General features: G+C 48.6%; 8 protein-coding genes across 8 annotated transcripts; 7 read left to right on the top strand and 1 right to left on the bottom strand.

The window, feature by feature from the left end:
• Positions 1–645: 645 nt before the first annotated feature.
• N7484_007256 (uncharacterized protein) lies at positions 646–1,338 on the top strand (the record flags this gene model as incomplete). Its single annotated transcript, XM_057117643.1, has 1 exon — positions 646–1,338. One exon carries the CDS (start codon positions 646–648, stop codon positions 1,336–1,338), a length of 693 nt encoding a protein of 230 aa, XP_056970678.1.
• Positions 1,339–1,577: 239 nt separating this feature from the next.
• N7484_007255 (uncharacterized protein) lies at positions 1,578–2,860 on the top strand (the record flags this gene model as incomplete). The annotated part of the gene is made up of 3 exons (XM_057117642.1): positions 1,578–2,467; positions 2,519–2,733; positions 2,790–2,860. Coding segments are annotated over 3 exons (1,176 nt in total), but the record flags the coding sequence as incomplete, so codon positions are not given.
• Positions 2,861–3,269: 409 nt separating this feature from the next.
• On the top strand, positions 3,270–4,926 carry N7484_007254 (esterase-like/phytase family protein; the record flags this gene model as incomplete). Its single annotated transcript, XM_057117641.1, has 3 exons — positions 3,270–3,532; positions 3,601–4,787; positions 4,838–4,926. 3 exons carry the CDS (start codon positions 3,270–3,272, stop codon positions 4,924–4,926), a joined length of 1,539 nt encoding a protein of 512 aa, XP_056970676.1.
• Positions 4,927–5,303: 377 nt separating this feature from the next.
• Positions 5,304–6,700, bottom strand: N7484_007253 (putative tubulin-specific chaperone c; the record flags this gene model as incomplete). The annotated part of the gene is made up of 4 exons (XM_057117640.1): positions 5,304–5,510; positions 5,585–6,307; positions 6,357–6,517; positions 6,583–6,700. The coding sequence occupies 4 exons, from the start codon at positions 6,698–6,700 to the stop codon at positions 5,304–5,306; spliced, it is 1,209 nt and encodes a 402-aa protein (XP_056970675.1).
• Positions 6,701–8,002: 1,302 nt separating this feature from the next.
• Positions 8,003–9,806, top strand: N7484_007252 (S53 family peptidase; the record flags this gene model as incomplete). Its single annotated transcript, XM_057117639.1, has 2 exons — positions 8,003–9,489; positions 9,542–9,806. 2 exons carry the CDS (start codon positions 8,003–8,005, stop codon positions 9,804–9,806), a joined length of 1,752 nt encoding a protein of 583 aa, XP_056970674.1.
• Positions 9,807–10,058: 252 nt separating this feature from the next.
• N7484_007251 (uncharacterized protein) lies at positions 10,059–10,577 on the top strand (the record flags this gene model as incomplete). The annotated part of the gene is made up of 1 exon (XM_057117638.1): positions 10,059–10,577. The coding sequence occupies one exon, from the start codon at positions 10,059–10,061 to the stop codon at positions 10,575–10,577; it is 519 nt and encodes a 172-aa protein (XP_056970673.1).
• A 189-nt stretch (positions 10,578–10,766) lies between these two features.
• Positions 10,767–11,117, top strand: N7484_007250 (Transposable element tc3 transposase; the record flags this gene model as incomplete). Its single annotated transcript, XM_057117637.1, has 1 exon — positions 10,767–11,117. One exon carries the CDS (start codon positions 10,767–10,769, stop codon positions 11,115–11,117), a length of 351 nt encoding a protein of 116 aa, XP_056970672.1.
• Positions 11,118–11,463: 346 nt separating this feature from the next.
• rpnL (proteasome regulatory particle lid subunit rpnL) lies at positions 11,464–12,381 on the top strand (the record flags this gene model as incomplete). Its single annotated transcript, XM_057117636.1, has 2 exons — positions 11,464–12,030; positions 12,103–12,381. The coding sequence occupies 2 exons, from the start codon at positions 11,464–11,466 to the stop codon at positions 12,379–12,381; spliced, it is 846 nt and encodes a 281-aa protein (XP_056970671.1).
• Between the last annotated feature and the right edge of the window lie 93 nt (positions 12,382–12,474).

Here is a 12,474-nt window from a genome sequence, read left to right as displayed (position 1 = left end):
CTCCGCACGCGAGAAGAAATGGAATCAAAGAGTCAACCAGTGCATCCACTTGCCTGAGTGGAACAAGAGGGCAAGGCGCAGTGGTTGGATACCTATGCTGTAGCGTAGCAGGCGTAGCAAGGTAAACTAAACGTGGACTTATTGTGTAAGCGAATCGCGGCAGCCAATCATGCCCGCGGGCGGTGAGCGGTCAGGGGGAAAGGGTCCGTGGTAGGATCGATTCTATACATGACACTATTTTTAACAAGGAGCTTGTAATTCGTAGATTAATATATTAATTATGATTGTATATATTAATTCAGATCTGAGCCTAACACCTGCATCATGAATCTATGAGTTGTGAGTGGTTGTGGTGGCTCTTTATCATTGGCGAACCGGGGACTTTACATCTCCCCGCTGCTGGAAACATCTGGAACACTACGATCCGACGGTCATACCGGAGAGATTTCTATTTATCATCTGTCCATATTCCTAGTTAGGCTTAGGATCCTTTGTCTATTCTAATGCGGCACATCATTGTATTATTGCACCATTTGCCTTCTATGACATGTGTCCTTGGTAACGAATCTTGACCAACTGGTGACGTTATGTGCAGTGGCGCCTACAGTTATACATTGAGGCACCTACCATTACTATTCCTTTATAATGGCTAATGATATTCAAATGGAGGATTTGGAGTCATTAAACATTTCACTTGGGCCAACTGAATCAACACGATCTTCGCCTTCCACGACCCCCGATATATCCGACTCCCGGACGGATTACAGCGAACATAGTTTGAATGGGTCTGGCCCCTCAACACCTATGGCTACCGACAACTTGAACATTCCACCAGAGATGCCGAATGTTAAAGTTTACCATCCGTATGATATCGAGGAGCCGGACGATGAGCCTAACCCTGCTGTCCAAAAACTGGAGTTCCAATGTCTGCCGGACTTCTTCGAAGGATGGCAGCGCGAGCTTATAGAGTACATGAACGGCCTAGGCAATGATCCATCGAAACAAATCATTTCTAAGCCATTGACAGCCCCTAGAAGAGGCCAGAAGCGCAAGCCAAGCAGCATGTCTGGAACGGGGTACCACTCGTCGCACTCCCCCTGCTCAACTTTCAAGACTGGACCGGGCGAAGAGCCAATGTCAGTGCCTGGTTTGTCTTCAAAGCGACGACGGAGACGCAGTAAAATTCCAGACGACTCTATGAAAGCTGCTCATTCGGTTTCTCTGCATGACTTCCGCGAGGACAGAGTTAACGGTGGCTCGAGCTCAGATGCATGGTCAACTGATAGCAGTGCTGAAATGTACGAGTCCGCCATAGTCGACGATATGGATCTTGACTGATTCTTTTATGTAATCTTTCAATTTCTGTACGGTCGATCTTTTATTGGCTCTCTCTGCGAGTGACAAAATATGACCAGGCTCAACGGTGAGCAAACATGACGTCATTTATATATCATGAGGTTATGAGCCCATTGTCCGCCTGTGGAGTATGTCAAAGGCTTCTTGAATGAGCGATCACTTATCACCATTATATCTATGATCTCTCATTGAGGTTATTGTGATAAAACACCAATACCATCATGGCTACTCGAGCATCGTCACGCCAGGCCGCCCAGAAGGCCAAAGAAGCCATCACCGATCACATGGGGGCCAGTGGAAGTGGAAAAGATTCTGCTGGCTCAAAACGCAAGGCCCGGTCAGAGAAGCCCCAGGAGCCCAACAAACAGAGAGAGATCGAGAAAGAGCCGAAGGTAGAGGACAGCGCGGGCCCGTCAACGGGTGGGATGTCTGCCACAAAGCCTGTTGAACAGAGGATGCCAGGTGGTGTTACTGGAACCCAACATTCTACCGAAAAGCGCGAGGATTCGGATTTAGACAAAGAATCCGGGGTTCGCAAATCCGATAAGAGAGAAAGTATTGTCCCCTCCAGCATCTTGGAAAAGGGCATCATTTACTTCTTCTTTCGGCCGCGTGTCAATGTGGATGATCCGCATGGTATGAGTGACGTGGCGCGAAGCTTCTTCGTGCTTCGTCCCACTCCTCTCGGTGCTGAGTTGGACAACGATCAGGGTCCAGTGGACAAAGACGCCCGATGCCGTTTGTTGATGCTCCCGAAGAAGAAGTTCCCCACCTCAGCCAAGGAAAGGGACATGGCATTTGTGGAGAAAGCAGGACAATCCGTTAGAGATCTTCAGGACAAGTTCGTCGCGAGCAGTACATACCAAACTGCAACTCGGGGCGAACGTACCACCGAAGACGCAAGACCCTATGCAGAAGGTGTCTACGCAATCACATCGACGCAACGGGCATCTCATCTCGCCTACGAATTGACCATCCCTGCCGAACTAGGTGAGATCCAAAAGAACTTTGGCCTTTGCCAGCGCGGGAGCTGGATCGTGCAGTCTAAAAACCCAAAGTTCCCTGGCCCACCTCAGGGCCAATTGCCCAAGGAGGCAGATTATCCTGAATCGTAAGTTTTACCTGCCATGCGATAAACATACTTGTGCTAATCAGAGTGCAGTGTGCGCGAAAAATTCGGCGATCTCCGATGGGTTCCCCTGCAGCCAGAGTTCATCGATTACCCCAATGCGCAGATCCTGATGATCGGGGCCGCAATGAACAATTGGGGCAAAGCTGCGACAGCCGAGGGCACTAAACAGCCCGATGAGCCAGAACCTGGCCAAGAGCTGGAAAGACTCGCTGAGGAAAATGAACATCGAGTCGAGCATCTGCAGGGTAGGCTTCTAGAATCATATTTTTCCTTCTCCTATGCACAATTAACGTTGATACAGGCAATGAAACCGTATTCCAAGATCTCGGAATGTACGCCAACAATTATCGCGGTCTTCCCACGACATGGAGCGGGTAACTCAATATGTATTCCAATCGATGGACTTGAACAGCTTTCATATAACCGTTCGCGCAAACAACAACAAAAGCAATTTTGGAAATGATGACTCCGCTCAGGTCAACAAATCTAGTACCTCGCGTGGTAAACGGAGGCTATATGTTTCCAACATAGTAGGGATTATCATATTCGTGCCCAGAAATGTAGATTGATAACCGGCGCCCGATCTTGGCGATGGAATCAGCACGCTCCCCGCGCGAATGACGACCGATCCCCTCCCTTGCACGTCGTACTCTCCTCTAGCGTGTATCACGTCCGAGATTTGCGCGTACGACTTCGGAATTCAAGAGTGAACATAAATCATTCCCATTTCCTGCGCTTCAAAGATGTCTGTAATATCCACGCCAGTGTTTGTGACTTCACAATGAGATTTGCTTTACCAGTAGCCCTGTTGGCGACCGTTGCGGCCGCCTACAACCACATTGTCGATCAGACTACTTGCGGGGGCACCACATACCAGTATACCGGCCTCCAAGGCTATGGTTCTATTCCATCAAATGCCAGAGACAAATATGGCGATACAATCGGAGGTATAGGTAGCTCTATCGCTATTGAGAAATCCTCCTGGCGCAAACTATCCCACGACGTATACTCCGGAATACTCTACGCGATTCCAGACCAAGGCTGGTATGACCTATCTCATCTCTCCAAGTCCACCTAACCTGACCAAGATTAGGGAAGCTAAAACTTCTCAGGAACACCAATGGAACCTTGAATTTCCACCCGCGCATCCAAAAGTTTCAAATCACCTTGAAACTAGCCCCCAAAGCCTCCGCCCAGAACCCTTCCAAGCCAAACCTCAACCTGAATTATCTGGACACAATTCTTCTCTATGGCCCAGATGGCCAACCAACAACCGGCCTGGATGCCGACGTCACCGGCAGCTTCTCCTATCCCGGCTTCCCCGAAATGCCCGTAGCAACCTACACGGGCGACGGATTCGGCGGCGAAGGCGCAGGCGGACGCCGAATCGCCATAGACCCTGAAGGCCTCGCGCTGGCCACGGACGGCGGGTTCTGGATTTCCGATGAGTACGGCCCATACGTGTACAAGTTTAATTCAAAGGGACGCATGGAGCACGCCATCCAGCCTCCGCAAGCCATCCTACCCCGACGCAACAATACCGTCAGTTTCAGTTCGGACTCGGCACCGACCTACGATCCCTCTAATGTGCCGCATCCCAAAGACACGGTGACCGGCCGTGCTAATAGCCAGGGCCTTGAGGGCTTGACTACCTCGGCTGATGGGAAGACGTTATATACGCTTATGCAATCTGCGCTTGATCAGGAGGGTGGACCTAAGCTACAGAATAAGCAGCCCGCGCGTTTGCTTGCTTATGATATCTCGGGTCGGGTGCCAAGGTATATTCATGAATGGGTGGTTATGTTACCCAAGTATCTTGATTATACGGAGACTAAGGCCGGTAAAGAGTGGAAGGTTGCTGCTCAGTCGGAGATCCATCAGCTGCCTACTGGAGATTTCTTAGTCCTGTCGCGGGACTCAGATTTTGGGCATGGGCAGAGCGAGTCAAGGTCAGTTTATCGACATGCGGATGTGTTCTCTATGCTGGGAAACTCGTCTATTACGGATTTAAAAGGGTTGAAGAATTATGATACCGCTACTGGAGCTATTGCTTCATCCAAAGGCGTTTTGAAGTCGGGTATTATTCCGGTTGAGTACTGCTCATTCCTGGATTATAATGTGAATTCTGAGCTGGCGAAGTTTGGGCTTCATAATGGTGGTGATCAAGACGAGAATCTTCTGAACGAGAAGTGGGAGAGTTTGGCACTTGTGCCTGTTGATCCGCAGGATAGCAATGGGAGGGGCAAAAAGGAGTACTTCCTGTTCAGTATGAATGATAATGACTTTATTACTCAAGATGGTAAGTTATTAGGAGTTTCCAATACTTGGGTTGAGCTGACAAGATCCCAGGGTACATGAATGGTGGAAAGTTTGCCTACAAGGACTCGTCTGGGTTTAACCTGGATACCCAGGTCCTGGTGTTCAAGGTTGAGTTTTAAACTGTGTGGCAGAGTATTGCAGGTAAACCGGTCGCTGTGTTCATAAGTGGCCGCTTTTACATAACTAAATACATTGCATGATCAATGCACCATAATCGATTGCCTTCTATTGCTAAAAGAGCAGATCATGAAAGTCATATAGGAGCCCGTGGATTGCCACCAACCAGTAAATTGATTCAAACCGAGGAATTTCAATAAAAGGAATTAAATCAAAATGTTATGGAAAAGGTTGAACGAAAGCGCGATGGCAATCAGCGAAAGTAAATGTGTTACAAAAAGGAATGTTAGTCGATTGCGGAAGTCGACTGAAATGATCGGTCAATGGTTTTTTCTTTTTGGTCCGCAGGGTAGTTACTGAAGCGGAAGATAGGAAAAAACTATCCTTGAACAAGTTTAATTGCTCGCAGGATGTCATCAAGAGACCAGCCCGGCCCGCCGGGGATAATCTCTGTCCAGACTTCTTCTGGGATGGCATCGCTCGGGTCCAGTAAGCTCCAGTTGGGACTGGGCTCGGGTTTGATCCACTTGAAATCCTCCACTTGACTCCAACGGTCTTGATGATCCGGGCGGTCATGATCCAGAGCCTAGGGAAAGAAATCAGATTAGCAAACCAGCCCTGCCAGAGTGGAAGCATCAAAAGATAAAAACCAAAACATACATGGGCTTTGGGAATCCGACCAAAGCGAATATTGGAGCAGTCCTCAATGATCGGGTTGCTCGAGCAGCTGAGATAGACATCGACATTCTTGCAGTGATGCATACGGAACTGGCGGCATGAAACTACTATGATGCTATTCTCAACGCCAGTAATATGGGCAGGGCCATTGGTTTGGTTGCAGAGTAAAAGGCTTTGCTTGACATCCCGTATAGTCAAACTGGCATATGGCTTTCCATTCGCAGTTGGAATGGACATGTCCACAATGCAGTGCCGCAGAGAAGTCATCGAGGCAGGAACATTGGCCATTGATCCGGAAGCCGGAAGCATGATATGTAGATTGTGGTGGTTGTCTACCGAGACCGAAGAGATACCGCTGGCTGCGAAACCCGAGTGAGGCTTCGCATCGGGCGAACCTTTATCACTGCCTCCAGGAAACATTGATGGGAATGAGGTGGGCGCGACCTCTGGTCTTTCCCATTGCTGTTTATCCGGCTCGTTCAAAGGAGTAGAAGGATCGTTCGGGGTATGGTTGGCAGAAGAACCGACTGAAGATGCGCCTGGAGACCGGTATCCGGGAATACTCCGCCGGCCCTGGGAAGCTAGAGTCGCTGCGTCATGCAAAGAGATAGCAGAAGCATTTTTCTTGGTCTTGAAGCTGAATTTCGAGCGAGGCTCGAATGATGCACGAATTTCGGTCAGCTTGTCCTGCAAAGCTTTGATGGCCTGGAAGTGGTCAGCTGCGCGATCTTGGCATCATTTTTTCTCTTTGTACCTCAGCATAGACTCTCTGGTCGTAAGTTGGAATGTAGCTCGCTGCATCTTTCACTTCATTCGAGAGCCGCACAATCCCGGCCAGACAGTGATCTGTCGCATCAGCTCGTTCCCCTCCTATCAGGGACGTGTCGATGAGGTGGTCCATCGAATTTTGCAAGGCTTGGGGGTTGGTTTAAGTCTTAGTTTATGTGTGGAGATGACCTGGGGCAGGTGTGGGGACATACCGGTGATTTCATGTTGAAAGTACCGGAAGAACCGTTCCTTCAAGGGAATATCAGACTTCGAGATGATTTGATTGTCGGCTGAGAGCCGGCGAGATTGTTGAACATCAGAATCCGCCATGGTGGTTTGGAATAATGCGGTTTGGAAGCTATGGGTTGGGGAAGTTGGAAGATGAGATATTAATCGGAATGTGGAATGTACTTGTAGTAGGAATGACGTCGATTCGATCTCAGACAAATCATACCACCCCGCAGTTGTATGTTGATTTGCTTTGAGGCACAGAGCAATAGGAATGATGATATGGCTTGAAGAATCAAGTGGGGTTTTTAGAAATGATATAAGTCTTCGTGCAGATCTTGTCAAACTGGGGCCTGTCAACCTATGCACAATCTCCACGCACTCCGTCAGTGTGGGAAGCTTGAAACACAACAGACTGGGAGCTATCCACAACGCAACATTTCTCCACAGAAACACACCTGAAAAATTAATTCTGAAGCGCTGCCGTTTAACCACCAGGAGCCTTAAATGTGGAGAGTGAGACACAGCTGCACAAGCTCAGACTTCATTCTCCGTGACGTCGATCATCCCGCATCTCGGAGTTTCGGATGATCCGCATCATCAGGCCACAAGGCAAGAATCATTTTGCCTTAAGACCAACAACCCTGCAACGCCTGCTGGTATCATTTCGTGGCAATGAGACAATTTCGGAATTTTCAGGTGCTCAGATCAGGATTTGATTCCCATCAATCTGTGCAGTCATTCTGGTCATGACCCTATTCTGGATCTGCTCATATTTCATAGCCCGGTGATATGTCCTTCCTCACAGATAATCATTCAACACGCCTAGATCCTCAAACATAGCCTGATTATCCACTCAGTGAAGCTCTGCCACTACGATAGGCCAATCACCAACGAGCATTATGTCTTGTGATGTTTCTCTTTACATGTTGGTGTTTTGCAAGCGTTCTTCAGAGTTGTATTGCCCAGGTGGGTTGTATTTAGGTAGCACCCGTGGACCCGCTGGGACATACCCATGTTGGTCCCCACATTCGTGCCCCTCAACATTGGAAAATTCTAGGCTTTCAGCTGTGGCTGAACTGTGGTATAAGTCTGAATGGTGACTAGTCTTCTAATCTTACATGTAGTGTTCTATGAGCAGAAAGCAAAATTGAAATCGATCTTCTACATACACAATATTCTAGGCAATGAACCACGGACTACAGAACTGCAACCATTGTACAAGCACACCAACCCCCTTGTGCGACCCATCGACAGGGCCCTGCTAGTATCCGTCAAATCAGTAGTGGGAGACTCAGGTTTATAAAAGCCTTGTATTTAGGACATTAGATTTTTATTCGCGCAGAGGACCGTTATATCATTCTTTAAAGCCCCTGGAAACATATTTACTTGTCGGTAGACAAGATGTTTTCCAAGCTTGCATTTCACGTATTGTTTGTGTGCTGGATCAGAGTGGTTTTGGCTGGCATCTCCAGCCATCAAGTCCTCGAGAAGCTAGAAGATGCTCCCTTTGGCTGGCTCAAGGGCGACAAGCCATCGCCTCTGGCTCTGATCAAATTTCGGCTTGCAATTAATTCACCAGATACCCTTGCGATATTCGAGCAAATCGTGATTGACATTTCCACACCAGGACATCCTAGTTATGGCCAGCACATGAAGCGCGAACAAGTGAGACAATTGCTACGTCCTTCTCCCGTCGTGACGAATCAGATTCTTTCCTGGTTGAACTCAGAAAATATCTCCCCGGACTCTATTGAATTGGACGGGAACTGGCTCACCTTCGAAGCTGCCGTCTTTCAAGCAGAGCGCATGCTGGAAACAGAATTCTTTTCGTACAAGAACAAGGACGGTGATAGCACGATAGTCAGAGCTCTTGAATATTCAGTACCAAGTGAACTTCGTGATTATATCCAGTTGATCCAGCCAACGACGCGATTTTGGGAGTTCAGTCCCCTGCGTGGCTTGAGCGATGAGCCACATGTTGTCGCCACGACAGAAGACATATCTGCAGGATGTGGAACAGTAGTTACACCCAGTTGTTTGCGAGATCTTTACGGCCTTTATAACACGACGTCAACACCCGATCCTCGAAATCGACTAGGTATAGCCGGATTTTTGGAGCAGTATGCTCGTCACAGCGACTTTCTTCATTTCATGCAATTATACGCATCCGATCAGACGGATGCAAATTTCACTGTGGTTTCTATCAATGGTGGCCAAAACGACGAAAATTCCACCAAGAATAGCGTTGAGGCCAGCCTGGATCTTCAGTACTCCATTTCGCTGGCGTACCGCGCATTGGTGACCTTTTACACCACTGGTGGCCGAGGGCCCGTCATTCCTGATGGTGAATCAACAGGCCCCTCAACAAATGAGCCATACCTCGAGCAGCTTCACTATCTCATTAGCCTCCCGGACGAGGACCTCCCAGCCGTTATAACCATGTCATACGGCGAGCCGGAGCAAAGCGTCCCGAAATCATATGCCACAGCCAGCTGCAATCTCTTTGCTCAGCTAGGTGCCAGAGGCGTCACGGTCATCTTCAGTAGTGGTGACGCTGGACCTGGAGGTTCATGCGAAAGTAATGATGGAAGCTACCGAGCCAAGTTCATTCCCGGTTGGCCGGCATCCTGCCCATTCGTTACATCTGTCGGTGGGACTTTCGGGAGCTCACCTGAGCATGCGGTTAGCTTTTCTGGGGGTGGATTCTCAGATTATTTTGATCGACCATCATATCAAGAATCTCTTGTCCAAACTTTTCTGACCAAAAACGGTGACCAATGGCAAGGACTGTTCAATGCTACTGGTAGAGGTATCCCCGACATTTCAGCCCAAGCAAGCCGTTTTATGGTCAGAGATCATGGTGTGTATTTAACTGTCGGGGGAACAAGGTCTGTACACCTTTGAACTAGATGAGCGTATACTCATGCTGATGTTTGCTAGCGCGTCTGCACCTGTGATTGCCGGTATAGTATCTCAGTTGAATGCAATTCGCTTGACACAGGGAAAACCGCGATTAGGATTCCTCAACCCCTGGCTGTATACAACAGGGCTAGATGGGTTGACGGATATCGTGGATGGGGCGTCGCAAGGTTGCGCGGCATCTCCCGTACACAATGCTGGTTGGAATGCGACGATTGGGTGGGATCCGGCGACTGGGTTGGGTACACCGTTCTTCCCAACACTAGAAAAATTGGTATTACTCTGATGGGTTGACAGGAAAGTGATTGGTTGAAAAAGAGAGAGAGTGAAATGTATCAAGTTAAGATACAGTGACGGGTCATAAGTTTTTGCACCCCCCTAAAGACCCACTCCCTCACCGCTAGTACCGCCTTCCTAATTCGCGTATCAGAAATCACGCTAAATTAGTCGTGTATAGTCTCGCGTTCAATATTATTAGAACTACCCCCTTTCTTGTCTAATTCACTATATCTCCTAATATCTATCAGCTTCAGCTAACATGGCCCGCTCAGCGGAGCTTACATCCGCCATACGTGAGCGTATATGCGAGCTCCACGCTATTAAATGGGGATATAAACGTATTCAAAAGCGTTATCCCTATATCCCACTATCTACAATTCGATATACAATTAAGAAGGAGCATGAACGACGAGAAGGTGTCTCTAAGGCACGCTCTGGTCGGCCAAAAAAGCTCTCTGACGCAGAGAAAGACCGAATTCTCGAGGCTATTCATGGTAATCCAAGAATTACACGTGAAGATCTACTCGCTGAGGTTGACCATAAGGTGAAAATTCGTTCGATTCAACGCCTTCTAAACGCTGAGAACCTCCGGAAGTGGCGCTGTAGTTGGCGACCATACTTAACTGAGGAGAATGCCACGAAACGACTTCGATGGGCCTACCGATATCGACACTTTACGCCTGAGGATTGGGCCCGAGTTTTCTGGTCTGATGAGTGTACGGTTGAACGTGGAATTGGTGTCCGCCGGGAGTGGACTTTTACTCGTCCAAGAGACTAACCAAAAGAGGGCCAAGTCTAAGGGCTACCTTAGCGTGGAAAGCAAGTTAAGTAGATGTTTTGGGCAGCGTTTTCAGGGGCTGTGCGGCGTACTGGATTGATCCCGCTTTTTGGAGATCCTGAATCTGAAAGAGGAGGTATTAACCGCTTCGTTATTGAGGATTTATATCGTCGAATTTTACCTACTTTAATGGCGAATGAAGACGCTATATTTCAGCATGATAACGCACCAACACACACTGCCTACGTTGTACGAGAAGCTTTAGAGGAGATGAATATCGAGTTTATGGAGTGGCCACCTCATTCACCGGATCTGAATCCTATTGAGAACCTATGGGCATTACTTAAAGCGGCAATTTATAAACTTCGACCTGATTTGATCCATATGAGGAATAACAACGAAACAAAGGCAATCTTAGTCGAGACAGCGCAACAGGCTTGGGATGAGCTTGATCTTAGCCATTTTAGCCATCTTTCGGAGACTATGCCGCACCGTGTCGAGGCAATTATTGAGTCTCAAGGGTGGTATACACCATATTAGGTAGGAATTCATACAATTTCCAAGGTTTTTGACCGGCAGAATATTATATAAGCAGGGGGTGTGGGGCGAGGGGGTGCAAATACTTATGACCCGTCACTGTAAATTATTTACTGAGCAATCAAAGTTTGTATGCAAGTAAATCAAATCAACTGGCTAGTAGGTAGTCACGTGGATCCAAATTGACCGCCCACGGTAGCTCCGTCATGTCATCAAGTGCTCGGCCAACTCGCATCATCCACAGCTTTCCATATCATTTCGCTTGTCCTAACAATCTCACCTTTGGATTGTCTGGGCCCATTCCTCCATACGCTTTTAATCTGCTCTCATCGCATCCTTCACACCCATGATGTCCGACCTCAACACCCTTGTCCCGGAGCTACAGAACGCTCTTGAGCGCAAACAGCTCGACGCCGCCAACGGTCTTCTCAGCAAAGCCAAGCGCGCCCTTCTCACCCAAAATGCCTTGATCCCGACTCCCTCCACAACCCCTCAGCTTGTCGTCGTCGCCCGGCAGGTACTTGAGCTTGGCGCCCTCGTCTCGATCCGACAAACTGATGCCCAGACTTTCACACGATATTACCAACAGCTGCAGCCTTTCTACGACCTCGAGCGTCACGTCGGTGGGCCTGAACAACCATCATCTCAAGTCGATTTCAGCACAAGCCAGCGCAGCAAGATCACAGGATTGTACTTGTTGCTCCTGTTGAGCAGTGGTGACAGTGCCAACTTCCACACTGTGTTGGAGGGACTGGTGGAAGAGGCTAGCTTGAAGGGTGGCCGCATTGAAGATGATACTTACATCAAGTACCCCGTCGAGCTTGAGCGGAACTTGATGGAGGGTAGCTATGATAAGGTGTGGCGGGAGACGAAGTCCGAGCGCGTGCCAGATGAAGATTTCGGCCTGTTCTCTAATGTAAGACTCGACTCTTTGCTTTTGCAAAACTTGGACATAGTTGCGGTGTACTTACTAACCAATTTGTCTTAGGTTCTTATCGGCACTATTCGCAGCGAGATTGCAGACTGCTCGGAGAAGGCCTACCCCTCCCTCCCTATCTCCAACGCCAAGAACCTTCTGTTCCTCGAGTCGGAGGGCGCAGTCATCGAGTTTGCTCAGCAGCGTGGATGGATTCTTCGCGACGGACGGATATACTTCCCTGTTGAGCCCGAGACGGCAACTAGGTCCGAGAAGGACATCCTGGTGGCCAGTGGCACCGTGATCGAGAATACACTAGGCTACGCTCGGGAGTTGGAGACAATTGTTTAATACGAAGCATCACAATGGTGTTATCTCTGCAATGGATATGAACGGTTACATTGGTTTTTTTTTTTATGGTCTGGTCCTGGTCATCGGATGCAC

The sequence above is a fragment of the Penicillium longicatenatum genome (genome assembly GCF_028827895.1).
Source record: "Penicillium longicatenatum strain IBT 33135 chromosome Unknown contig_4_segment0_segment0, whole genome shotgun sequence".
NCBI lineage: Eukaryota > Fungi > Ascomycota > Eurotiomycetes > Eurotiales > Aspergillaceae > Penicillium > Penicillium longicatenatum.
Note: the sequence above shows the minus strand (reverse complement) of the source record. Positions and strands in the feature narration are given on the sequence as shown.